The sequence below is a fragment of the Ambystoma mexicanum genome, chromosome 6q, assembly GCF_040938575.1.
Source record: "Ambystoma mexicanum isolate Mex_15411 chromosome 6q, UKY_AmexF1_1, whole genome shotgun sequence".
NCBI classification, from domain to species: Eukaryota; Metazoa; Chordata; class Amphibia; order Caudata; family Ambystomatidae; genus Ambystoma; species Ambystoma mexicanum.
Genome location: NC_090937.1, coordinates 1,625,459,969 through 1,625,487,415, shown reverse-complemented (window position 1 = coordinate 1,625,487,415; position 27,447 = coordinate 1,625,459,969). Strand labels below are relative to the sequence as shown.

The 27,447-nt window shown below is 47.2% G+C and overlaps 1 protein-coding gene across 4 annotated transcripts in view; it reads left to right on the top strand.

The window, feature by feature from the left end:
• Window positions 1-27,447, top strand: part of LOC138516922 (transcription factor COE3-like) — a 550,133-nt gene that overhangs the window by 140,146 nt on the left and 382,540 nt on the right. For all 4 annotated transcript variants that reach the window (XM_069632382.1, XM_069632383.1, XM_069632384.1 and 1 more), the window contains exons 3-4: window positions 17,098-17,161; window positions 17,990-18,045. In XM_069632382.1, coding sequence (XP_069488483.1) covers window positions 17,098-17,161; window positions 17,990-18,045 — 120 coding nt within the window. The remainder of the gene's footprint in view (window positions 1-17,097; window positions 17,162-17,989; window positions 18,046-27,447) is intronic.

The following is a 27,447-nucleotide window of genomic DNA, read 5'->3' as shown; positions in this document are numbered from 1 at the left end:
ATAGAGGTTCCTCCCTAGCGAAAGCCAAAACATTTGGCTTTTCTAAGTACTTTTTAATTGTAGCTGCAACTGTCCCGTAGTGCCGCCTTTAATCCGAAACTATTGCATTGGAGTACAGGTCGGGGGGAGATGACCTGCGGGGAGAGTCACCGAGCGCGTGGGTCTTCTTTGCAATCTACCCACCCATTGACTGGCCATGGCTCCCACACGCTTCCTGCCCCTCCCCGCCCTAAACAGACCCCCTTGGGATCTCTTTGAGCTGCACTTGCAGGGAGAAACATCAAGCTTTGGCCTGCCAGTGTTATTTCTAAGCAGTCTGCTGAGAGTTAATGACTTAACTGCAGCTGATAATGGCCACTGGTGTAGAAATAATGTCTTAACCAAGTGTGCCTTCAGTCACTTGGTTTATATCTGTCCCTTGCACTGATGCCCTTTTAAATGCACGCATTGCCAAAGCCAACAGTTTTGGCTTTAGGTATTAGACAGGCATTTGCCACCTACTGGATTCACATGCCCAGGTTACCAGTCCATTTTCCAGCTGTTGCGATCTGATCGCTGGGTAGTACCTTTCTATCGGTGCCCAGCAAATGCCTAACCCATACCTGCAGAAATACCCAAACTGTTGGCATTGCCAATGCTTGTTTTATGTTGCTGCCAGCTTGCTGGCTCCTTCGTTGGTGTCCAGCAGGTTGGGCTTCTGTATTTCATCAACTGTTTCACCTATTAAATATTTAAACAAAATACAATTTTAGTCTGCTTGGAAATTTCGCTGGATTGGGGTTTATATTTCATTGTTCCTGTAACGTGACGTAGTCTTCCTGGTTCAAACACGTATTGCTTCACGACACCTGATGTTTCCCACATATGCGCACTTTCATGATGCCAGAGGTTTGATCCCTCATTACGTACTAGTGCACCTTAAGATGCAGTTGTCCTCATTGTTGCTTCTGCGTGTGGCTTGTGTTTCCAGTTTCTAGGGCTGTTGAGGGTTGTATGCGCAATGCGGTTTTCCATTTGGTGTGTACGTTCGACGCCGTCACAGATTTATCTCAGTCATGGCAGTGGAGAAGGCAATGATGTGCTGTTAAGAAGCTGGAACTACTCTGTGGAGTAAATGGCCAGTGGATCGGAAAGTGGTCTGCTGTGCGCTGCGTGTTGGCGGAGGATCTTTTCTGTGGCTACAAGTGAGAGGCGTGGCTACAACCGGCTATCTGTGCATCAAGCCTTTAAAATCACCCAGATCCGTGGAATGCGGAGCAGGACGTGGTCTCCTGAAAGACGCCGGACCGGGCCTGAGGAGTGCCCTTGCGACCTCACAGCGACCGTGCTGTATTTCGATCCGCACCCCCCTTTGGATTGCTGGTGAGTGCTGGTGAGAATAGAAACAATAAGAGCACATAAGATCCCTACGGATTGATGGCCCAAATGGGGTTGCACACTCAGAGCCAATTAAAATTACAAGAACCAGTCCCCTCGAGATGGATGTCAGAATCAGAACCGGAGAACGATGTGAGATCAATATCGGACTCTGCTGCCGAGAGTGTTCAACGCAATGTTTGTGAAGTGATATTAAAGCAATCCACTCCGCGGATAGATGTAACTGATAGCAAAATGCTGGCGGCAGAGGAAGGAGTATTTAACTCTCCCAAGGGTGGCCACCATGATGACCTAGAGGGGAAAAGGTGTGCTGCCCCAAAAAGAGTGTATCCATCGAAAATGAGGAGACTCTACAGAACTACCCAGACCAAAAACAAAGGACAGGCCTAGAAGAGTGACCGCCCAATTTGGAAGATGACAGAGTGACTCCTACACCCTGTGTATCTATGGGGGGAACGCTCGAGGCAATAAAGGAGCAGGAGACAGAAGAGCCCAAGTCTGGAGCGAAGAGAGAGTCCTCGACCTCAGTACAGGTGCTCCAGTTGTCAAAAGATATAGCTGCTATTCAGGATAACGAAGACCGTAAAGCCCAAAAGGGAATATACAGTGGCCATATGTCCAGTACTTCCGAACAGGATGAACAGGGTGAATCTTAGTTATTTCATTGAAACGGCCCCGAAACAACGCCCCCTAACTCCTTTGGGAGATTGGAAATTTAAAAGAGAAAGGAGGCGAGATGGAACTTGGGTAGGGAGTCCACCTGCTTGAACTCTACAAACTTTAACCATCATAATTCACTCCCTAGAGCACAAGAGTCGCACGGGGCATCTTCGGCCCTTGCATCTCCCTCTCCAAACACTTCTTTGAATGAATCAGCGTTCTCCATAAACGTGACTCCACCGGATGATCGGCAACGAAAAAAATAATACTACAGCTCCGGGGTACCATAATGTCTGCCTTTTCGATCTCCCTTGCGCCATCTATAAAACCATACAAAGCCATACATGGAAATTACAAAGATTAGGCTCCACTGCTGGCGATGACGCATTAAGAAATTATCTACTTAGAATCGTTTACAGCCACTGTGCCAGCAAGACTGGACTGAGAAGCTGAGCCATCCACGCAACGGCAGAACCGTCTGTGTGATCTGGCGAGGGAAGAATTGACAGGTAAAACTACAACGCTGGAAGCGAGACTAGAATCACCAAAATGTTTACGCGTTATGCATGATCCCACGCTAACAAAAAAGAATGAGCCATTGGGCACTCAATTGGAATCGAGTCAAAGGGGATCTTAGAAAATAGCGATTACTAAAGGCCCTAGAAGAAATGAAGCTGCAAAACCCCAACAGAAATCAGCGTTGGTGATAGCTGCTAACAAGACGATGGGATCAAAACTGAAAGAGAATGAAGGCCACTCTATAATACCACATCCAGGGAGGGAGAATCCCCCAGGTGAGATACTAGAAATTGAAGATTTGGAGGAGGCTCAATGAGATCTATCGGAAGAGGCTGAGCCTGAACATTAAAATAAAGGGGTCCACTGTGAAGGAAAACTAGGTGATCTTTGGCAAAGGACTAAAACTAAGCAATCGTCATCCATCACCCCAAAGAAAGAAGTCTAAAAATAAGGCTGTACAAAAAACACAAAAATCCAACTCCGCCAAAATTTTCTCCCTCAATTTGAGTACTCCATCTCCCCCACACACTTGATTCAAGGAAATGGAAAAATTAAGAAAATCCCTCATATTGAAAAGGAGGGAGCTGATATAAGTGTGGAAACTGAGGGGGGCCGAGTATCTGGAGTGCCTGTCAATGTGGCTTTTGAGGGTCAAGAGGAATACATCCATTCAGGGCTACTCAGTGTATTCCACTGGATCCGTCAATGAGCAGTGGGAGAAGCAAGTATGATCCAACCCTGCAGACTGCACTGAATGTGATTCTAGTGCACGGAGTGGAGCTGGAGTGGTGTCGGAGCCGAAAGATAGGCAGAAGCCCATGACTGGGTTCCTAACCATGCATCAAAAAAGACAAATTACTGATCGAAATTACAGAGAGGCCAAGAAGGCGAAGCATCAAAAGTGTTCTCCAAAATCACTGAACGCATTCAATCAAGATGGTCAGTTAAGGGTGTATCCCGATGTTGAGTTAACCCTTTCATTGGAGCGTTTGCTGAGCTCCAAGGATGGATTGATCCTATTTAGAGAAATAGTCATGGCATGGTTTCACCACATCCCAACATTATGACCTATAACCTCTGATGATATCCTATTGGTGGAATGTGTTAAGGACTCAAGAATGGGTTGGGTGGTTTTACACTTGAGATCCAACCTGATCAAAAGGACGCTGTGGGAGGCGACGGAAATGTTCCAGCCGCTGGGCTTTGATCTGAAAGCGGTAGATAGGACGTTGCGACAGCTTAAAGGGGTGGCTGCACAGGTAAAAAGATGACCCTTAGAAGAGAGGAAAAACCTAAGGAAAATCACTGATATTCAGCTCACAAAATCTCTGCTAAGTGAAGAGGATCCCCCGAGAATCCAGGAAGAAGGAAACTTTGATCCCCCGACAGTTACTTTCTCAGCCTTAAGAACAGAGCCCAGAATTGTAAACGAAGATCAAGGGAGATCCCTCCAGGAGAAAAATTAGTTGGATTGGGCCTGGCTGCCTGGAGTGCTCACGCATGGAAATCATAAATAGTGAGAGAGCTCAAGTAGCCTAGAGGAGATACGGATAGGATGTTGGATCACGAGGGCTTTTCTGCACTTGTTTGTAAATGATGAGACGGACTTGAAATCCTATGACATCTTGTGCTTCCGGGAATGCTAAGAGACGTTCTCTTTCGTGATGGGTCGCCATGTCTTCTAAACCCGGCCAAAAAAGGTGTGAAGAGCAGATCCCACTCTGGTCTTTTGACACTAATTGAATTGGGCCGAGGAATTAAAATACTGGACAATCACAGACCTAACTCATGGGTCCAAATGCTAATTCTGGACATTGCGCAGAATGGGGGGCCCGAAGAAAGTGGTCCAATTATTCTATGTATTCTGCAGCCCACCTAAAATCCGGGAAGATGCTTTTGTTGCCTGTATAACTCGTCTAATTGACTTGGAACATTGAGAAAGGAAGATCCTGCACACCATATTGTGTGGGGACCTAAATATAAGATGTCTCGTAATGATTGAGCACCCTTATGTCATACAGGCAATTGGGTTCCTTGAGGTGGTGGAGGAACCATTAGGTGGCTACTGGAATTGGAAGCCGGAAAATTGCACATGCTGATAAGAGGCGATATAGTGGCCGACGTAAGAACTTTCTTAATTATTTCTTTGTATCGCCCGATGTGCTGCTAGAATTGACATCCTTGGAGACCACTAGAACGCCATCCCGTGATCACTCTCTCCTCACTTTACGATGGAGGGGAATGGCCAATGCTTTGAACCCATGATGAGAGGCTGAGGTCGCCATCTCTCAAAGCAGAAATAGGCTATCCATTGTCACACAGGATGTTGTGGACTTGAGGAGACAATGGAATGAGGGACACCTACAAAACAAGGAGATTGTGGACTATGTGCCATTATTGGTACAATTTCTGGTAAAGTGTGGGGGACGAAGGAACTGTGAATTTCTACATAAGCATGGCTATAAGAAGGAGCGAGTTGAAGAGGCTTCCTGGGGTAATAAGAGACCAGAAGTTAAAGAATCGGCAACAATACAAACATTGGAAAATGGCATTTAAACAACTTAGATCCCAGTTTGAAGTGGAACTTATGAAAAAACCTTATGTAAGAAAAACTCACGTCTAACCTGGGAACTTCTTAATTCCATGGGCAGTCCTCAGTAAGCTCTGCAGATGACTGCTCTGACTGAAGAACAGTGGGTAGATCACTTCTGTACCCTCTTTGCCTCAATGTCTCCAAGTGAAATACAGAGGGGACCCCAAGACCCGGAACCACAATCTTAGCATTTCGAAAAAAATGACATCTTGACCTGGATCATGAAATTGAGCACTTCGAGAGCCCCTGGGCGGGACGGTTTAACCAATAGCATACTTAAACAGAACCCTGAGCAATGGGCAGAATTTGCCTACCAGCTGTTCTAACAAATCATGAGACAAAGGAAGGTTCTCTTATCCTGGAAAAAGGCATTGATGGGGCTGATTTTCAAGAAGGGCGATAGAACCAATCCGAAAAGCTATTGCTCTGTCACCCTTCTTCTCTCCTAGGAAAACATTTTGCTGATCTAATACTGAACCACCTAACTAAATGTTCAAATGAAGCAGGAGTCTCCTAAAATCAGTGACACCCCAATACCTTGGGTCTTATATGCTGACGACATGTTTTTGATCGACAAAACACCTATAGGCTTTCAAGGAAGACTTACGTGCCTACAAAGTTATATAAGGAGCAATGACCTGCAAATGAATGTAAAGAAATTGAAAGTGATGATTCTAAATGCTGGTACGGGGATCCAAAAGTTTACATTTAACTGGAGGATGGGAATAGAATGTTTAGTGCGAATAGAGACCATCACGTTCCTTGGCGTGTGTGTGACTCAGAGAATGATCGCGACTCTTTGTGGCCTAGGTTTGAGAATAAAGACCATAAACATGGCCGCCCAGGGTCTGGAATTGCATAGTAGACATGGCAGATTCTCAATGGTTCCCATTTTGACCTTTTAGAACATGAAATTAATCCCAATCTTGTTATACGGAGCAGAGTATGGACTAATTCTCCCCTGGCATATCTGGGAAACTTTACAGGGAATATTTTAGAAGAAGGTTTTGCGACTCCCAAGGGGAGTTCCCCTGGCCCTGATTAGATTTGAACTGGGGCTACCATAACTTTATTCAGTGAGCCTTTGGAAGTCGCTAACTATTTCTAAAATCCGTCATCGCCAATTCAGATCACAACCAGGCAAAGGCCTTGAGTGGCCTTGGGACTACTGGAAGGAAACATTTACTAAATGACGAACCAACCCGAATGTGTCTCTAGAAGACCGAATTGTTAATCCCATGGGAGTTCAAGCTAAATGGTGTCGAGATAACTCGATATCAAGCCAAGATAAAAGGAACTCAAATAGACTAACGATGGAGAATATTGGAGAATGTAGAGCGCTGAGATCTATCTCGAAATACATGCTAACATTTCTGCGTAGCAAATATAGAGATCTTTTCATGAGGATATGCCGAACCTCTACTTAACTAACAAGGTGCTGGGAGCTCGAAGGCAAATAGAGAAATCTGAAACGTCATGTAGGCTTTGTGGTCAGCAAGACTCTGTAGAGTCCCTGAAGCACATAATAGTTTATTGCAGAGGTTTGACGGCCCAGAGAACTCTACACATGGGAAGATTCATAAAGCGAGTGGAGTCGCTGTCGGCAGAGGACTGGTGGAACAAGCTACTATTGGGAGAAAACCCTTCACTCATCTTTGCATTGGGAAAATTCACCAATGAAGTTCTTGATATCGAAATGAAATGATGATAGGGAGGAAATCAAGAACTAGGTAAAACTTGGAAAGGATTTTGGTACCCTGTAGGGACTAGTGCGGGACTTAGCTCCAACTCAGATTGGAAAATAAAAGGGATTGTGGAGGGATGAAGAAGGGAGGAGGTTGGGCGTTGAGGGGGAGTGGATAATGTCCTTTGCCTATGTAACATTGTTCCAAATATTGGAATTGTATTCATTTTTTAAACGTATGTTGTACATCTTTTTTAAGAAAATGGCAATGTACATGGAAATGGAAATGACATAAGATAACATTGTTAAGGTTTCAAATAAAACAAAAATAAATATAAATAAATAAATGGGCAATACCAGTAAGGATGGATTAACAAATCATTTTGGATTGGTTTAATTGGTCACCTAATGGCTTTAAGTGGGCCAGGGCTCCCAGACTGGGCCTGGGCAGGCCTATGGGGACAGAACCCTGCCTCTCCATCCTTTGCCCTCTCACAATATGCTGCTTCCCCTCTTGAGCCTTCATGACTGGCCTTGAATCCAAAAGTGCCAAATTGACACTTTCAAACTGCGCTGTCACTGATAGTTTTTCTAGTTCCGGAGGGAAAAAATGCAGTTTTGTTAAACACGTCGTCCCCCTTTTTGGCCTAGAATTAAAGGATGTTTTCAATTGCTATATTTAAGCAACAGCACCCGAGCATGTGGGCCTCATGAGTCAGGTAATGCCCCTGCCATAACTTAGAAGGGTTAAACTGCTATTAGAACCCGGGCACATTGCTATAGTTGATAAACGGCATGTTTGGGCGTGTTTGAGAGAGGTTGGAGGGGGTGGAATTTGGGATTAGGAGGTGCGGAAAGATGGGGATGTGGACGCAGGTGGCGCACTTCCCTGATTCCCGGCGAGGGAAGATGGCGGTCTCTAGCTTTTGCCTTGTGATAAAGTGCCTGTTCTGAGCCTCCTGATTGGATGAGGGGCCGCCAGCCACCCACCTCCCACCCCCCGCCGGTTACTAATTATCAACAATTTGTAATTGAGAGCATTTTTTGTTTTGAGTGGATGGGCTTGAGTAGTGAGCCAGGGACACCAGTTCTTCGATTCTTTGATGGAGAAAGCTGTGCAGTCCATGTTACAACAAGGTGAGTGCAGCAGGCGCATTAACCCTTTAAGCTTGAGATTTTTGATTATTCAGGGACAAGCGTGTCTCTGCAGCAGGAACTTTAACACTCGGGGCTATCCTTCATGGATTGGAATCAGCACGGAATTATTTTGCTCTGGTTTCTTTTTTATTTGAATATTTGCATTTTAGCTGAGTCTTTATTTCTACTGGATAATAAAGCATTGTTGCATATATTAGTGCATATATTAGTGTTCACCACATGCCAGGTGTATCTTATAATAGGTAATACACCCATGTCTGATAGGCCACCCCTTAAGTTTCATATGCCACCACTCTTATAAAGTCCCTTTGCTTACACTTGAAGGGTCATGCGCCCAAATAAATCTACATCTACTTGTGATCAGTGTCACTTGATCAAAGGTCTGCAGACTATTGCTCTTCAGCTGTTTTAAACTACAATTCCCATGATCCCCCACAATATACTGGCTAGTACTCATCTGAGTTGTTGTCGACCATACCTGGGGAGCTCAAGGCTACAGATACGACCACAATATTCTTTCAAACGTACAACTCGCCGCATATTTCTCAATAGTGCACCTCTTGAAACTATTCAATTTGTGGTCAAAGGTCAGAGATTTCAAATGGCCAATGTGGGACGCTTTCTTTTTAATTTCCCTTACTTTTCTTGCGCCATTCAGACTCTGCCCATTGAATTCAGATCTATATTCTTGCCCGAGGGCAGTGTGGACTCTGTGGGAGCACCCCCCCCATCCACCCTCTGTCTATTGCCCTCTGTTGAAATGATCAGCGCAAGGCCAATGTGCATTATATACTTTGAGATTCGATAACACAATCCTTTTATCATATATACATCTGTAAAATATAAAGATCTGTGGACATTCTTATGTTCCCAAAATGCTCTTTATTTTATGCAAAGCAGACAGAAAACCTCATTGGTGCTATTTGTCTCCTACCCCCTTTTCATAGGGGTGGTTGGAAAGAGTACACCAGGAAATAATATATATAATATATACTGGTATGCTAGGTTTTAATGTCCTTTATTCAGTAAGACAAGCCGAACATTCTTATTATGAAAACAATAAATACTGAAAGGGATCATTGCAAATTAATATTGTACATTTTAAAGCAAGTCTGTCTACAATGTTAATGCAAATAAATATTTTCTTTTACTTTTAAGAGCTTCTTTTTCAGACAAAACAAGCTATGTGTTACTCAAAATGTGGGTCCTTCTTGCAAAGGGCCACACTGCAATGCAAACCAATCATCTGTTTCCATAATTTTCAAAAAGTAGAAAATAAAAATCATAATTGTAGACCCTGCGGCCTGCTGCTCTTGTTCTCCTCAAGGTCTGGCAGACCCCCACCGTAGCCTATCCGAACGCCTGTTATAGTTACATACACACTGACTCCACGTCAGTGTAGAACGTTTGCAGTTGAACGTTCTCGTTGAACGCTCTCTTCGAGAGCGTTCAAGTCATTCCGGTCCTGACAGCCTAACCTCTGGGGGCCTTTCAATAAAGCTTAATTAAAAGCTTACCTGGGTCCACTCACCTTTGTTACAATGGCGACGAGGAGTACCTTATAAGGCCCCCAGGGTGAGCCCTATCTCCAGCCGATGCGTGCTGCACTCCACCCTGAGACGAGCGCCTGGGAGCACCCCTGAGGCCCTGTTGAAGTCCTCCTCGTCCAGCTTTGGCCAGCCATTCGGGGCACGGGAGAAAGGTAGGACAAACCTACACTCATCCTACTGCTTTTCAAGGACACATTGCCGGCGCATTATTCGCATCATCCTCCCGTAGTAAGGGAAGCATTTTTCGAATCGCTAGCCAACGGCAGGCTAGCGGTTCAAGCAAAGGACCTTATCACATCGTCGTACGTGCCGCCATCTTGCCGGACAATATTTTGCCTACATTATTACGGCGGTGCGCGTTAGACATACTACGTGCCGCATCCTCGTTACTATGACAACGACCACGCACATTTCGTACGGAACGAAATGACATTTGAAGCCATTCCCACTTGCCCTGCTTTAGCCACATTGAGCCTGCCAGAACCATAAAGAACAACAGAGCAAGCCAGCATTGAAGGCCGTGTCTGCAACATAAAGGCCGAGTTTGCAATATAAAGGCCCACAGAGTAAAAACATTACCTGTCTGCGCACAGAGCACGCATTATCTCCTCATGTTCTTGGTCTTGTTGGCGTAATTACTTATACATTTGAAATAATACTTTGTCATTCCGAGAAAACTCCTCAACTGGTCTTTGTTTTCTGGTTCTGTGATGCTCAGGATGGTAACTATTAGCTATTTCTTGAGGCTAATGCCATTGCTGTCTATGGAATGACCGAGGTATGATACTTTTTTGCATTTTATGTTGCATTTCTCCAATTTTAAGGTGAGGCCACTCTTCTGAATCACTCCTAATACGCTGGTAAGTATTGTATCGTGCTCTTCCTCTGAGATTGCTGAGATGAGGATATCGTCTTGGAAAAGTGAACTCCTTCCAAGCCTCCGAACAGATGTGACATTAGCCTTTGGAATACAGTAGCGGCTGATGTGAGGCCAAAGGGCATTCTTTTAAACATGAATGCCCCCGAGGAGTGCCGAATGAGGTGAGGCTTCTGGAGCTTTCTTCCAGGCTGATTTGGTGATATGCAGAAGAGAGATCCAGGGTACTTAAGTACTTTGCTGGCTTCATGTTTGTTAATAGTTCCGATATGTTTGGGAGGGGGTGCCTGTCGATTCAAATGTTCTTGTTTAGGTCTCTTAGATCGATGCACATTCTTATGGAGTTGTCCGGTTTCTTCACGAGTATTATAGGAGTAAGCCATTCTGAGCTCTCGCTAGGTTGTATGATGTCCTGCTCGCACAGGCGCATGAGTTCATTCTTTAATGTCTCCTTGGTTCCAATGGCGACTCCACGAACTCTGTGAGGTATTGGAATGGAACCTTTTTTGAGGATGATCTTATGCTGAAAGCCCTCCAGGAGTCCAATTTTTCCACTGAACACCTTGGGAAATTGTCGTGCCAGGGTAGCTTTAATGTCTTTATCCTCACTCAGAACAGACAATATGGGGTTCTCTTCATCGGGATAGATCCTTACAGGGAGAGCAGATTGCTCTTCCCAGCCCACTATGGATGAGCCTTTGTCTGCTATGAAGAGTTTGCAGTAAGTTGCCCTGTCACAAAACTTGAGCTGCACCCACATGTAGCCAATGATGTCTATGGGACTTTTCCCATAACCTGTAGCTCGCACTGTGGTGTTTCTTATATCCCTCATCTTGCCAGACAGTTCAGACAGAAAGGTTCCTACATCGACCACTGTGTAGGGGGACCCCGTGTCCACCATTATGGGCAGTGATACCCCGTTGATCTGCATGTTGACCCAAGGAGCCTTGGAGTGTTGTAGAGAGGTGACGGCGAGTATCTGTATGGGTGGACTTTTCCAATTGATGGTTAACATCTCATCATGTCCTTGATCAGTCTCGACTGTCCGCAGTGTGTCTCTCATTGGCCTGGCAAATGGTCTCCTGAACCTGCTCGACCTTCCTCTTGTGTTCTTGCATACCTTGGCGAAGTGACCAACTTGATTGCATTTATAGCACTCAACGGCTGCTGCAGGGCATTCTCTGTCAACATCGCCGTGTCTCTGCCAACCACATTTTTGACAACGTCCTGGAAGTTGATTGACGTGTGCCAGATGCCTCCCTCTACCTGGATAGGGCCTCGGAACATGTGATGATGTTTTCCTCACTAGGACTACTGAAGCTTCACTCACACTGCCTTCAACAGATTTCACCTCAGAAATTTCTGCCTGGTCGAATCTCTCCTTCAAGCAACGGTCACCCAACTCAATGCTTCTGACGATCTCGGTGGCCTCTTCCAAGGATGGGTTCTTGGCTTGCCACAGCCTCTGTTGGATTCGTGGAGCAGCAACGTTCAGTCTCTAAGGTACTCGTTTCCAACGCCGGTGAAATTGCAAATTGACATGAGCGTTCTAAGGGATGCTAAGAAGGCGTCAATTGATTCGCCTTTCAGCTGTTTTCTGGAGAAAAATGTGTATCTCTCCAGCACGACATTCGTCTTGTTGCCGAAGTGCTTGGAGAGTTTAGCCAATGCGCCTTCATATTTGCGGTTGCCATTGCCATCTCCCCCTTCATCTTCTGGTTCGGGGAGTGCCCTAAATATTCGGAGGGCCTCCGCCCCTGCACAGTTTAGTAGAGTCACTTCTTTTAGGTCGTCACTGAATTTGTTACCTCCAATGGTCCTCAGGTAAACCTGAAAGCCATTTATCCACTGCTCCCACGGACATGTGGGGTTTCCCGGACACGGAAGGAACTTCGTTGGTGGGGGAACACTCTGCATGGTGGTAGCTTTGTGAGTGAGAATGATATTGTTTTATCAGGGTGAACTGGCTGACAAGCTTTGTTTGGGTAAGGTTAATACATGTAACAGTTCTGAGGCTCAATCAGTGCAAAATGGGCCGCATTCTTCTATCTTCAACTTGCATATTTCTGCTGTGTTGAATGTCCTGATAGGCATGTAGCATGTAAGACGGATCCTGCAACATTTTCGGAACTCACCTCATATCCCCAAGGATAAGACGTTGGATCCTCGATATTATGCAATACAACATCAACATTTGCTATACGCCCAGAGCACAAAATCAAGTGGCCGACTGCTTCTCCAGGTTATCGACCAATCAAGACACTGAACCTGAAGATCCAGATCGAGACATTATAGCAACCATAAACCCAGCCATTCCCATTAGTGAGTGGAAAAGCATAACAAATGATGATCCTGAGCAAAAAGAGATCAGGAAAGCAATAACCGATGACTGGGCAACACCATCCCAAAGTCTTACGAACTTCATGCCCATCAGACAAGAAATATACATGGACAAGGAGCATATCTACAGAGGTGACAAAATAATTCCACCAATACAGTTTAGGAAGAAATTACTTAATCTAGCACACGAAGGGCACCTCGGGAGAAGCCTAACAAAGAACCGTTTAAGGTACAACTATTGGTGGCCAAACATGTGGAAGGAAGCAGAAGAGCCGGTCAAAAACTGCTCTGCCTTTGCTACAAGCGACAAGTCCAAAACCACAAGGAAAACACCTTTACAGCCAATTGAAAATCCAAGAAACGTATGGTCCAAACTAGCCATGGACATTATGGGACCATTTGAGAACCTAGAAGCTGTCAAAATCTACATCATAGTACTAGTAGACTATATGTCTAAATGGACAGAGTGGGGCATATCAGAGACGAATGTAACTACAAAAAAAATTACGGATTTCCTGACAGACATATTTAACAGAGAAGGAGATCCCAAAGAGTTAGTCTCGGACCATGGATCACAGTTCGTATCACTGGAATTTCAGGAGTTCCTCAAAGACAGATCCATCCATCATATCACCACCTCCTTACATCATGCCATCTCTAATGGCCTCGTAGAGAGAATGAACAGTCTGGTAAAGAGTGTAATTCAGCTAGCCATTGCCAACACACTCCCGTGGAGGGAAACACTCAAAGAGGCCTTAAGTGCATACAGAACAACTCCACATACCACCACCAGTGTCGAACCATTCACAATGATGAGAGGCAGAATCGCCTGCAATTGACTCAGACCAGCCTGGATTTTTATGGACAATGGGGAGGTGAGAATGAACATGGACCACATCCAGAAACTTGTAAGAGGGAAACAGAGCAAATGCAAAGCATACTACGACTCAAGAAACAGAGTGAAAGAGATGGCAATCCAAGAGGGAGATTGGGTATGTGTTAGGGAACCCAAGAAGACTCACAAAGACGAATCCAACTTTAGACCCCCCCAAAGGGTAGTGAGATGCTATGGCAAATCTGTGTTGTTGGATGATGGGGAAAAATGGTCTGGTGATGACCTAGTGAAAATAGAAAGAGATTACAAAAAACCAAGCACAAGTAAGACCATACTGCTAGAAGACGATGCCCAATCAGAGGACTCAAATCAACAAAGCCATGATATAAAGGGTGATGAGATCTCTGGCCCCACCGTTAAACTCTCCAAGAGGAACCGGAGAATCATTTGAAACTTCAACAATGACTACGTCTACTATTGATGCACACGTAACGGCAGCCTCCTGTTCAAGAGGAACTTCATCTTTGACAAACACTGTTACAGTTATTCCTGTGTTCTTTCCCCCCCTTTTTCCCCCCTTTTTGCCTTCCCCTTCCCTGTTCCCTTGGAAGGGAGATGTTATAGTTACATACACACGGACTCCATGTCAGTGTAGAACGTTTGCAGTTGAACGTTCTCGTTGAACACTCTCTTCGAGAGCATTCAAGTCATTCCGGTCCTGGCAGCCTAACCTCTGGGGGCCTTTCAATAAAGCTTAATTAAAAGCTTACCTGGGTCCGCTCACCTTGGTTACAACGCCCCATAACTACCCCCAAGCAGGCAATGTGCCCCCATCGTGATAGCATAATTCTTGCAGGATACACTCCATGGAAAGGGAGGTCTCCAGATAACAGGTTGGTCTCCACCTCAGGGGACGCCTCTGTCCCGGCTGACCTCAACACATGGACCCTTCTCTCCCCTCTTCCACAGATCTGCTTTATTACTGTGTGGTCATACTGCTGTCAGCAACGGCTGGGGTGACTCAGCGGGGAGCAATCAGTGTGTTCAGGGAGGAGAGAGTGATGGGGTGCGGGGTCGCCTGCAGAAAGCACCCCAGCCCCACATATAACTCTGGCAAGCAGTGTTACCATAGCTTGCAGTTTTATGTGGCTGGCTGCCTGCACCTTTCCCTTGCACTGCCACTTTCTACACTCATTTCAGTACAATAACATGTCAATGGAACGATAGAGAGAGAGAGACAGAGTGTAACAGCGGGGATATGTGGGGAGAGTGACAGGGGAACAGAGCGAAGAGGGAGAGAGAGCGAGAGAGAAAGAGAGAGGGAGAGAGAGAGGGGGAGAGGTGTATGGGGAGAGAGAAAACCAGACTAAACAGTGAGAACGGACTTTGTCACACAAAGACCACTTTCATAGAGGAAGAGTTTGAAGGACTGGCAGAGAGAGACCGAGACAGAGTCCAGGCCACATTGACACAGAGAAAGAAAGAGAGAGAGAGAGAGGCAGCCAGCAGAGAGATGCAGTGAGAGCGTGCCACGCCGCACTGCCAGAGAGATAGAACAGGAGGAACCCACCTGACAGCACGAATCTCACCCACAGGGCGAGGCGCAGAGTGGCAGGGAGGGGTGGAATGGGTGTGGCTGCGTCACCCCTGCAAGACAGCAAGGTCCTCGGGGTCTGTGCATCCCTGCGTGATTACCTGTCAGCGTGCGTGCTTCTATGGACATATCCCGTGTGCTCATGTTGTGAAATCATGCCAATTTCATAAAATTGGCTACATTTAAAAAAAAAGGAAAATGTGTGTAAAAACATATTAGTAAAAAATTGTTTTGACATTTTTGTCATTTTCTAAAAAATATGTAAATTAACTTTCGTCTGATAATTTTATTGTCTTGATTTTCCAATTACTTTGATAGGAATATAGAACTGCAAAGAAACGTGTGCTCTCTCCTTATCTCTGTCTTTATTTCTCCTTCTCTCTCTGCCTCTTTCTCTCCTTTTCTCTCTCGGTCTCTCTGACTCTCCTTTCTCTGTTTCTCTAATTCTCTCTTTGTCCCTCTCCCCTTCTCTATGTCTCTTTCCCTCCTTTTCTTCTCACCCTGTCTCTCTCTCGCATTCTCTCTGTCCCTCCCTCCTTCTTTCTCTTTCTCTCTCCTTCACTTCTCTCTCTGCATCACTGCTTCTCTTCTTTCTCTGTCTCTCTGTTTATCTCTCTCCTTCTCTTCTTTCTCTCCTTCACTTCTCTCTCTGCATCTCTGCTTCTCGCCTTTCACTGTCTCTCTAATGCTCTCTCTGTCCCTCTCCCCTTCTCTATGTCTCTTTCCCTCCTTCTCTTCTCACTCTGTCTCTCCATCGCATTCTCTCTGTCCCTCACTCCTTCTTTCTCTTTCTCTCTCCTTCACTTTTCTCTCTGCATCTCTGCTTCTCTTCTTTCTCTGTGTATCTCTCTCCTTCTCTTCTCTCTCTCCTTCACTTCTCTCTCTGCATCTCTGCTTCTCTTCTTTCTCTGTCTCTCCCTCTGCCTGTTTATCTCTCTCCTTCTCTCCTATCTCTCCTTCACTTCTCTGCATCTCTGCTTCTCTTCTTTCTCTGTCTCTCTCTCTCTGTCTCTGTTTATCTCTCTCCTTCTCTTCTCTCTCTGTCTCTCTCCCCTTCACTTCTCTCTCTGCATCTCTGCTTCTCTTCTTTCCATGTCTCTCTCTCTGTCTCTCTGTTCATCTCTCTCCTTCTCTTCTCTCTCTCCACTTCTCTCTCTGCATCTCTGCTTCTCGCCTTTCTCTGTCTCTCTAATTCTCTCTCTGCCGCTCTCCCCTTCTCTATGTCTCTTTCCCTCCTTCTCTTTTCACCCTCTCTCTCTCTCTCACACATTCTCTCGGTCTCTCCCTCCTTCTTTCTCTTTCTCTCGACTTAACTTCTCTCTCTGCATCTCTGCTTCTCTTCTTTCTCTGTCTCTCTCTCTGTTTATCTCTCTCCTTCTCTCCTCTCTCTCCTTCACTTCTCTGCATCTCTGCTTCTCTTCTTTCTCTGTCTCTCTCTCTGTCTCTTTTTATCTCTCTCCTTCTCTTCTCTCTCTGTCTCTCTTCCTTTCCCTTCTCTCTCTGCATCTCTGCTTCTCTTCTTTCTCTGTCTCTCTCTCTCTCTATGTCTCTCTGTTTATCTCTCTCCTCCTCTTCTCTCTTCTCTCTTCTCTCTCTCTCGGTCTTCTTCTTCTCTTCTCTCGGTCTTCTTCTCTTCTCTTCTCTTCTCTTCTCTTCTCTTCTCTTCTCTTCTCTTCTCTTCTCTTCTCTTCTCTTCTCTTCTCTTCTCTCCCTGTAAACCTCCCTCCTTCTTTCTCCATCTCTCCTCTCTCTGTCTCTCGCGCACTGCATGCCTTGCTGACATTGGCAACAGTATATCTACCCATGTTTGTGTGTGCTCAGCTCTCTGCCCGTGTGCTTGGGGTGCATTACTGTTGTTGCTATGTATTCAGCGACCTTTGACCCTCTTGTCCATTTTCTATCTTTGCCAGGAACAAACTGGAGAGAAAACGAACAATGGCATCCACTACAGGCTGCAGCTTCTATACAGCAATGGTAAGAAGGGGGACCACCTTACTGCCAAGCTCTGGCACCCACAAAATGTGGGCAACACTCTCGTTCAGCCGCTGCAGAGCTGAAGATGGAGGAAGAGCCGCAGACCTGAAGCAATGGGCCTTCACAAATCAGGGGCGTTGAGGGTTCTGATTGCAGGGCATCGAGGCCTATAGTTCCATTGTAACCCCTTCACTTCCTTTAGGGTATAAATATGTGTGCCAATTTCCAGGATCTAAGTGGATTCATCAAAGTAAATGTATTTGTGGTCATTTACTTCGCTGAAATTACCACGTGGCATTTACTCTCCCTCCCATACTGTATCTCCCTAACCCCTCCCCAACCTTGGCCCACCCACCTCCACTCCCTATCCCTCAACTTATACCCTCTTATTACTGTTGCAAGATAAGCTCAGTGAAGTAAATTACCAAGCGGTAAATCGCTTCAACGAAGCAATCTCCATAGGAAGGCGTCGAAGGGTCATCAGTAAAAGTGTTCCATCACAAGGCACAGTTGGAGTTCAGAGCTCTGGAGAATGTGTTGTAAAGTTGATCTAGGTCAGTATTGGGGTGGAAGGTTGGGGATGTATTGCAGAGTCTGAGATTGCTCGCCGTGCTGGACACCGCCGGCATGCAGAACACGGGAAGCAGGGTTCCGCTTATAATATGTTTGGGAGAGTCGATCAAGAGACATTGGAGCGATTGTAGCCGTTGAACCCGCTGCATCGGCGAGTTGGACTTGAGTGTTCAGTCTTCGCCAGTCTTGTTCTAAGTGGAAAGTTCTCCCGCCCGATCAGGAGCCTGAAGGATCTCTCCTTTTCTTTGCTTGCAGGGATCAGAACGGAGCAGGATCTCTACGTACGACTGATCGACTCCATGTCCAAGCAGGTAAGATTCATTTCATTAAATTTAATAAATCGGTTTATTAGAACGCGCCTAATAGCATACCTGAGCTCGGTTTCTAAGCCCGATCCGGGATTCGAACCTCTGTTGCTCTGGGTGGTCTTGCTTCCAAGAGCACCGCGTTGTGTTCGGACGGAGACGGATTGGAGGGCCAATGTTCATGATGATACCTCTCTCCTTCTGTCCTCTGAGCTCCTTCCTCCCGTGTTGATATGGCAACCCTGGATTGTAGATCCCCATGTAGCACCTCTTGGCCCCGGTCAAGAGGACGCGCACGCTAAACAGGGGACTTGAACCTCTGGAATCCCTCAGGCAAGAGGTTTCAGATGTTGAGGCCTATGAAGGAGGACTTCCCAATGATGCTTTTGATTGGTTCTTGCGTTGTCCAGTAACATTATTCCCCTCGCGCCTGGTGCCACGCGCAATGTCTGCTTAGATCTTCCGTTTCCAGGGCACCCATCAGTCTATTCCTCATTAGCTCTGCTAGCAACACCTGGGCAGATTGCAGCAGGAGCACCCCCTTTGGGTGGACCTTGAATGCATGGATGATACTGTGACCTGGGATGTATGTCCACGTGCTGTGGGGATTGGGACAGACAGGAAATGTACCCCTTGGTCTGGCCGCCGCCTACTCCTCAGGACGGGGGCATTCTTGCATCATCGACACTCACCAAATGAATGAATGAATGGTGAAGCTCATGGCCCTTTAAACAATACGCGAACACAAGTACACACCATGTATGTGCTGCACCGTCAGGCCACAAAATGCCACAACCTGTGCTGTGGAAGACCACTTCCCATTGCATCACATTACATCCCATGCACCACTCGGACACAGCCTTCTGGCTCACTGAGTTATTTCTAAACCCACTGTCTTCATTGTCCCCACCCTCCCTCCCTACAGGCTTCACGCCCCCCCACCTCACATATTTGCTAGCATTGGTTTGACTTGCTGTCGGTGTGATCAAGGTTTTTTGACAGGCGTTAAGAACCTTTTTAATGTCAGTAATAAACTGTGGGTCACTGCTCTGGGTGGAATCCTGGCGCAGCTGCGTGCACACCTCCTTTGTGAACCTGTGCAAGTGTGGGAGTGCCAGCTACTGGCACCCATAGCCACGTTCATGCTGACAAAGGTAGTACGATACCACTGGTGACCCATTTAATGTAAAGGTCACAAGTCATAGCTGCCCTCTAGTCCTTTGTGTGATTTCACTATTTGTGTAGAACAATGGAAATCCGTATGAAACAAGCATGTTCCTTATCAGTGCTTTCTCCACTCTATATGTCTGCTACAAACACTACTATTTTCAGGCTTCAATCAATTTTCGTATATTAAGCATGCTTGGCTTTCTGGCAACAAAAACTTTTGGGAAGTTTTTAATATTCTTCAATAATACCCACTTATGTTACATCAAGCTTTGTCTAGCTATATCCAATACTCTTGCACACAGTTTCTGAACTTCATGTTTTAGGCTGACAATCATGTGACATGTTTCCTAATGGCCAGGAATGTACACACTGTCAGGCTAACCTTTAAAAGAAGCCCCAAAACACACACAGTAGTCCCAGGCCTAACCTTTACTTCCAGCTCCAAAATGCCAGCACTCCCAGGTTAACTTTTACCAACATCTACAAGAAAGCACGCATTCCCAGGCTAGCTCTTACCTGCATCTCCAAGAAAGCACGCATTCCCAGGTTAACTTTTACCAGCATCTCCAAGAAAGCACGCAATCCCAGGCTAGCTCTTACCTGCATCTCCACAAAAGCACGCATTTCCAGGCTAGCTCTTACCTGCATCTCTAAGAAAGCACACATTCCCAGGTTAACTTTTACCAGCATCTCCAGGAAAGCACGCATTCCCAGGCTAGCTATTACCTGCATATCCAAGAAAGCACGCATTCCCAGGCTAGCTCTTACCTGCATCTCTAAGAAAGCACGCATTTCCAGGCTAGCTCTTACCTGAATCTCCAAGAAAGCACGCTTTCCCAGGCTAGCTCTTACCTGCATCTCCAAGAAAGCATGCATTCCCATGCCAGCTCTTACCTGCATATCCAAGAAAGCACGCATTCCCAGGCTAGCTCTTACCTGCATCTCCAAGAAAGCACGCGTTCCCAGGCTAGCTCTTACCTGCATCTCCAAGAAAGCTCGCATTCCCAGGCTAGCTCTTACCTGCATCTACAAGAAAGCACACATTCCCAGGCTAGCTCTTACCTGCATCTCCATGAAAGCACGCATTCCCCGGCTAGCTCTTACCTGCATCTCCAAGAAAGCACGCATTCCCAGGCTAGCTCTTACCTGCATCTCCAAGAAAGCATGCATTTCCAGGCTAGCTCTTACCTGCATCTCCAAGAAAGCATGCATTCCCATGCCAGCTCTTACCTGCATCTCCAAGAAAGCACACATTCCCAGGCTAGCTCTTACCTGCATCTCCAAGAAAGCACACATTCCCAGGCTAGCTCTTACCTGCATCTCCAAGAAAGCACCCATTCCCAGGCTAGCTCTTACCTGCATCTCCAAGAAAGCACACATTCCCAGGCTAGCTCTTACCTGCATCTCCAAGAAAGCACGCATTCCCAGGCTAGCTCTTACCTGCATCTCCAAGAAAGCACGCATTCCCAGGTTAACTTTTACCAGCATCTCCAAGAAAGCACGCATTCCCAGGCTAGCTCTTACCTGCATCTCCAAGAAAGCACGCATTCCCAGGCTAGCTCTTACCTGCATCTCCAAGAAAGCATGCATTCCCATGCCAGCTCTTACCTGCATCTCCAAGAAAGCACTCATTCCCAGGCTAGCTCTTACCTCCATCTCCAAGAAAGCACACATTCCCAGGCTAGCTCTTACCTGCATCTCCAAGAAAGCACGCATTCCCAGGCTAGCTCTTACCTGCATCTCCAAGAGAGCATGCATTCCAAGGCTAGCTCTTGCCTGCATCTCCAAGAAAGCATGCATTCCCATGCCAGCTCATACCTGCACCTCCAAGAAAGCACGCATCCCCAGGCTAGCTCTTACCTGCATCTCCAAGAAAGCTTGCATTCCCAGGCTAGCTCTTACCTGCATCTCCACGAAAGCACACATTCCCAGGCTAGCTCTTACCTGCATCTCCAAGAAAGCATGCATTCCCAGGCTAGCTCTTACCTGCATCTCCAAGAAAGCACGCATTCCCTGGCTAGCTCTTACCTGCATCTCCGAGAAAGCACACATTCCCAGGCTAGCTCATACCTGCATCTCCAAGAAAGCACGCATTCCCATGCCAGCTTTTACCTGCATCTCCAAGAAAGCACGCATTCCCAGGCTAGCTCTTACCTGCATCTCCAAGAAAGCACGCATTCCCAGGCTAGCTCTTACCTGCATCCCCAAGAAAGCATGCATTCCCAGGCTAGCTCTTACCTGCATCTCCAAGAAAGCACGCATTCCCAGGCTAGCTCTTACCTGCATCTCCAAGAAAGCATGCATTCCCATGCTAGCTCTTACCTGTATCTCCAAGAAAGCACGCATTCCCAGGCTAGCTCTTACCTACATGCCCAAGAAAGCACGCATTCCCAGGCTAGCTCTTACCTGTATCTCCAAGAAAGCTTGCATTCCCATGCCAGCTTTTACCTGCATCTCCAAGAAAGCAAGCATTCCCAGGCTAGCTCTTACCTGCATCTCCAAGAAAGCAGGCATTCCCAGGCTAGCTCTTACCTGCATCTCCAAGAAAGCAGGCATTCCCAGGCTTCCTCTTACCTGCATCTCCAAGAAAGCACACATTCCCAGGCTAGCTCTTACCTGCATCTCCAAGAAAGCACGCATTCCCAGGCTAGCTCTTACCTGCATCTCCTAGAAAGCACACATTCCCATGCGAGCTCTTACCTGCATCTCCAAGAAAGCACGCATTCCCAGGCTAGCTCTTACCTGAATCTCCAAGAAAGCACGCATTCCCAGGCTAGCTCTTACCTGCATCTCAAAGAAAGCATGCATTCCCATGCCAGTTCTTACCTGCATATCCAAGAAAGCACGCATTCCCAGGCTAGCTCTTACCTGCTTCTCCAAGAAAGCACGCATTCCCAGGCTAGCTCTTACCTGCATCTCCAAGAAAGCACGCATTCCCAGGCTAGCTCTTACCTGCATCTACAAGAAAGCACACATTCCCAGGCTAGCTCTTACCTGCATCTCCATGAAAGCACGCATTCCCCGGCTAGCTCTTACCTGCATCTCCAAGAAAGCACGCATTCCCAGGCTAGCTCTTACCTGCATCTCCAAGAAAGCATGCATTCCCAGGCTAGCTCTTACCTGCATCTCCAAGAAAGCATGCATTCCCATGCCAGCTCTTACCTGCATCTCCAAGAAAGCACACATTCGCAGGCTAGCTCTTACCTGCATCTCCAAGAAAGCACGCATTCCCAGGCTAGCTCTTACCTGCATCTCCAAGAAAGCACCCATTCCCAGGCTAGCTCTTACCTGCATCTCCAAGAAAGCATGCATTCCCATGCCAGCTCTTACCTACATCTCCAAGAAAGCACACATTCCCAGGATAGCTCTTACCTGCATCTCCAAGAAAGCATGCATTCCCAGGCTAGCTCTTACCTGCATCTCCAAGAAAGCATGTATTCCCAGGCTAGCTCTTACCTGCACCTCCAAGAAAGCATGCATTCCCATGCCAGATTTTACCTGCATCTCCAAGAAAGCACGCATTCCCAGGCTAGCTCTTACCTGCATCTCCAAGAAAGCACGCATTCCCAGGCTAGCTCTTACCTGCATCTCCAAGAAAGCAGGCATTCCCAGGCTAGCTTTTACCTGCATCTCCAAGAAAGCAGGCATTCCCAGGCTACCTCTTACCTGCATCTCCAAGAAAGCACACATTCCCAGGCAAGCTCTTACCTGCATCTCCAAGAAAGCACACATTTATAGGCTAGCTCTTACCTGCATCTCCAAGAAAGCACGCATTCCCAGGCTAGCTCTTACCTGCATCTCCAAGAAAGCACGCATTCCCAGGCCAGCTCTTACCTGCATCTCCAAGAAAGCACGCACTCCCAGGCAAGCTCTTACCTGCATCTCCAAGAAAGCACGCATTCCCAGGCTAGCTCTTACCTGCATCTCCAAGAAAGCACACATTCCAGGGCGAGCTCTTACCTGCATCTCCATGAAAGCATGCTTTCTCAGGCTAGCTCTTACCTGCATCTCCAAGAAAGCACGCATTCTCATGCCAGATTTTACCTGCATCTCCAAGAAAGCACGCATTCCCAGGCTAGCTCTTAACAGCATCTCCAAGAAAGCACGCATTCCCAGGTTAACTTTTACCAGCATCTCCAAGAAAGCACGCATTCCCAGGATAGCTCTTACCTGCATCTCCAAGAAAGCACGCATTCCCAGGGTAGCTCTTACCTGCATCTCCAAGAAAGCATGCATTCCCATGCCAGCTCTTACCTGCATCTCCAAGAAAGCACGCATTCCCAGGCTAGCTCTTATGTCCATCTCCAAGAAAGCATACATTCCCTGGCTAGCTCTTACCTGCATCTCCAAGAAAGCACGCATTCCCAGGCTAGCTCTTACCTGCATCTCCAAGGAAGCATGCATTCCCAGGCTAGTTCTTACCTGCATCTCCAAGAAAGCATGCATTCCCATGCCAGCTCATACCTGCATCTCCAAGAAAGCACTCATTCCCAGGTTAGCCCTTACCTGCATCTCCAAGAAAGCATGCATTCCCAGGCTAGCTCTTACCTGCATCTCCAAGAAAGCATGCATTCCCAGGCTAGCTCTTACCTGCATCTCCAAGAAAGCATGTATTCCCAGGCTAGCTCTTACCTGCATCTCCAAGAAAGCATGCATTCCCATGCCAGATTTTACCTGCATCTCCAAGAAAGCACGCATTCCCAGGCTAGCTCTTACCTGCATCTCCAAGAAAGCAGGCATTCCCAGGCTAGCTTTTACCTGCATCTCCAAGAAAGCACGCATTCCCAGGCTAGCACTTACCTGCATCTCCAAGAAAGCAGGCATTCCCAGGCTAGCTCTTACCTGCATCTCCAAGAAAGCACACATTCCCAGGCTACCTCTTACCTGCATCTCCAAGAAAGCACACATTCCCAGGCAAGCTCTTACCTGCATCTCCAAGAAAGCACACATTTATAGGCTAGCTCTTACCTGCATCTCCAAGAAAGCACACATTCCAGGGCGAGCTCTTACCTGCATCTCCATGAAAGCACGCATTCCCAGGCGAGCGCTTACCTGCATCTCGATGAAAGCATGCATCCCCAGGCTAGCTCTTACCTGCATCTCCAAGAAAGCACGCATTCCCAGGCTAGCTCTTACCTGCATCTCCAAGAAAGCACGCATTCCAAGGTTAACTTTTACCAGCATCTCCAAGAAAGCACGCATTCCCAGGCTAGCTCTTACCTGCATCTCCAAGAAAGCACGCATTCCCAGGCCAGCTCTTACCTGCATCTCCAAGAAAGCATGCATTCCCATGCCAGCTCTTACCTGCATCTCCAAGAAAGCACGCATTCCCAGGCTAGCTCTTACCTCCATCTCCAAGAAAGCACACATTCCCAGGTTAGCTCTTACCTGCATCTCCAAGAAAGCATGCATTCCCAGGCTAGCTCTTACCCACATCTCCGAGAAAGCATGCATTCCCAGGCTAGTTCTTACCTGCATCTCCAAGAAAGCATGCATTCCCATGCCAGCTCATACCTGCATCTCCAAGAAAGCACGCATTCCCAGGCTAGCTCTTACCTGCACCTCCAAGAAAGCATGCATTCCCAGGCTAGCTCTTACCTGCATCTCCACAAAAGCACGCATTCCCAGGCTAGCTCTTACCTGCATCTCCGAGAAAGCATACATTCCCAGGCTAGCTCTTACCTGCATCTCCAAGAAAGCACGCATTCCCTGGCTAGCTCTTACCTGCATCTCCGAGAAAGCACACATTCCCAGGCTAGCTCTTACCTGCATCTCCAAGAAAGCACGCATTCCCATGCCAGCTTTACCTGCATCTCCAAGAAAGCACGCATTCCCAGGCTGGCTCTTACCTGCATCTCCAAGAAAGCACGCATTCCTAGGCTAGCTCTTACCTGCATCTCCAAGAAAGCATGCATTCCCATGCTAGCTCTTACCTGCCTCTCCAAGAAAGCACGCATTCCCAGGCTAGCTCTTACCTGCATCTCCAAGAAAGCATGCATTCCCATGCTAGCTCTTACCTGTAACTCCAAGAAAGCACGCATTCCCAGGCTAGCTCTTACCTACATCTCTAAGAAAGCACGCATTCCCAGGCTAGCTCTTACCTGTATCTCCAAGAAAGCTTGCATTCCCATGCCAGCTTTTACCTGCATCTCCAAGAAAGCAAGCATTCCCAGGCTAGCTCTTACCTGCATCTCCAAGAAAGCAGGCATTCCCAGGCTAGCTCTTACCTGCATCTCCAAGAAAGCAGGCATTCCCAGGCTAGCTTTTACCTGCATCTCCAAGAAAGCACACATTCCCAGGCTAGCTCTTACCTGCATCTCCAAGAAAGCATGCATTCCCAGGCTAGCTCTTACCTGCATCTCCTAGAAAGCACACATTCCCAGGCGAGCTCTTACCTGCATCTCCAAGAAAGCACGCATTCCCAGGCCAGCTCTTACCTGCATCTCCAAGAAAGCACACATTCCCAGGCAAGCTCTTACCTGCATCTCCATGAAAGTATGCTTTCTCAGGCTAGCTCTTACCTGCATCTCCAAGAAAGCACACATTCCAAGGTGAGCTCTTACCTGCCTCTCCAAGAATGCATGCATTCCCAGGCTAGCTCTTACCTGCATATCCAAGAAAGCATGCATTCCCAGGCGAGCTCTTACCTGCACCTCCATGAAAGCACGCATTCCCAGGCTAGCTCTTACCTGCATCTCCAAGAAAGCACGCATTCCCAGGCTAGCTCTTACCTGCATCTCCAAGAAAGCACACATTCCCAGGCTAGCTCTTACCTGCATCTCCAAGAAAGCACGCATTCCCATGCCAGCTTTTACCTGCATCTCCAAGAAAGCACACATTCCCAGGCTAGCTCTTACCTGCATCTCCAAGAAAGCAGGCATTCCCAGGCTAGCTCTTACGTGCATCTCCAAGAAAGCAGGCATTCCCAGGCTAGCTCTTACCTGCATCCCCAAGAAAGCACGCATTCCCAGGCTACCTCTTACCTGCATCTCCAAGAAAGCACACATTCCCAGGCGAGCTCTTACGTGCATCTCCAAGAAAGCACACATTTATAGGCTTGCTCTTACCTGCATCTCCAAGAATGTACGCATTCCCAGGCTAGCTCTTACCTGCATCTCCAAGAAAGCACGCATTCCCAGGCCAGCTCTTACCTGCATCTCCAAGAAAGCATGCATTCCCATGCCAGCTCTTACCTGCATCTCCAAGAAAGCACGCATTCCCAGGCTAGCTCTTACCTCCATCTCCAAGAAAGCACACATTCCCAGGTTAGCTCTTACCTGCATCTCCAAGAAAGCATGCATTCCCAGGCTAGCTCTTACCCACATCTCCGAGAAAGCATGCATTCCCAGGCTAGTTCTTACCTGCATCTCCAAGAAAGCATGCATTCCCATGCCAGCTCATACCTGCATCTCCAAGAAAGCACGCATTCCCAGGCTAGCTCTTACCTGCACCTCCAAGAAAGCATGCATTCCCAGGCTAGCTCTTACCTGCATCTCCACAAAAGCATGCATTCCCAGGCTAGCTCTTACCTGCATCTCCGAGAAAGCATACATTCCCAGGCTAGCTCTTACCTGCATCTCCAAGAAAGCACGCATTCCCTGGCTAGCTCTTACCTGCATCTCCGAGAAAGCACACATTCCCAGGCTAGCTCTTACCTGCATCTCCAAGAAAGCACGCATTCCCATGCCAGCTTTACCTGCATCTCCAAGAAAGCACGCATTCCCAGGCTAGCTCTTACCTGCATCTCCAAGAAAGCACGCATTCCTAGGCTAGCTCTTACCTGCATCTCCAAGAAAGCATGCATTCCCATGCTAGCTCTTACCTGCCTCTCCAAGAAAGCACGCATTCCCAGGCTAGCTCTTACCTGCATCTCCAAGAAAGCATGCATTCCCATGCTAGCTCTTACCTGTAACTCCAAGAAAGCACGCATTCCCAGGCTAGCTCTTACCTACATCTCTAAGAAAGCACGCATTCCCAGGCTAGCTCTTACCTGTATCTCCAAGAAAGCTTGCATTCCCATGCCAGCTTTTACCTGCATCTCCAAGAAAGCAAGCATTCCCAGGCTAGCTCTTACCTGCATCTCCAAGAAAGCAGGCATTCCCAGGCTAGCTCTTACCTGCATCTCCAAGAAAGCAGGCATTCCCAGGCTAGCTCTTACCTGCATCTCCAAGAAAGCACACATTCCCAGGCTAGCTCTTACCTGCATCTCCAAGAAAGCATGCATTCCCAGGCTAGCTC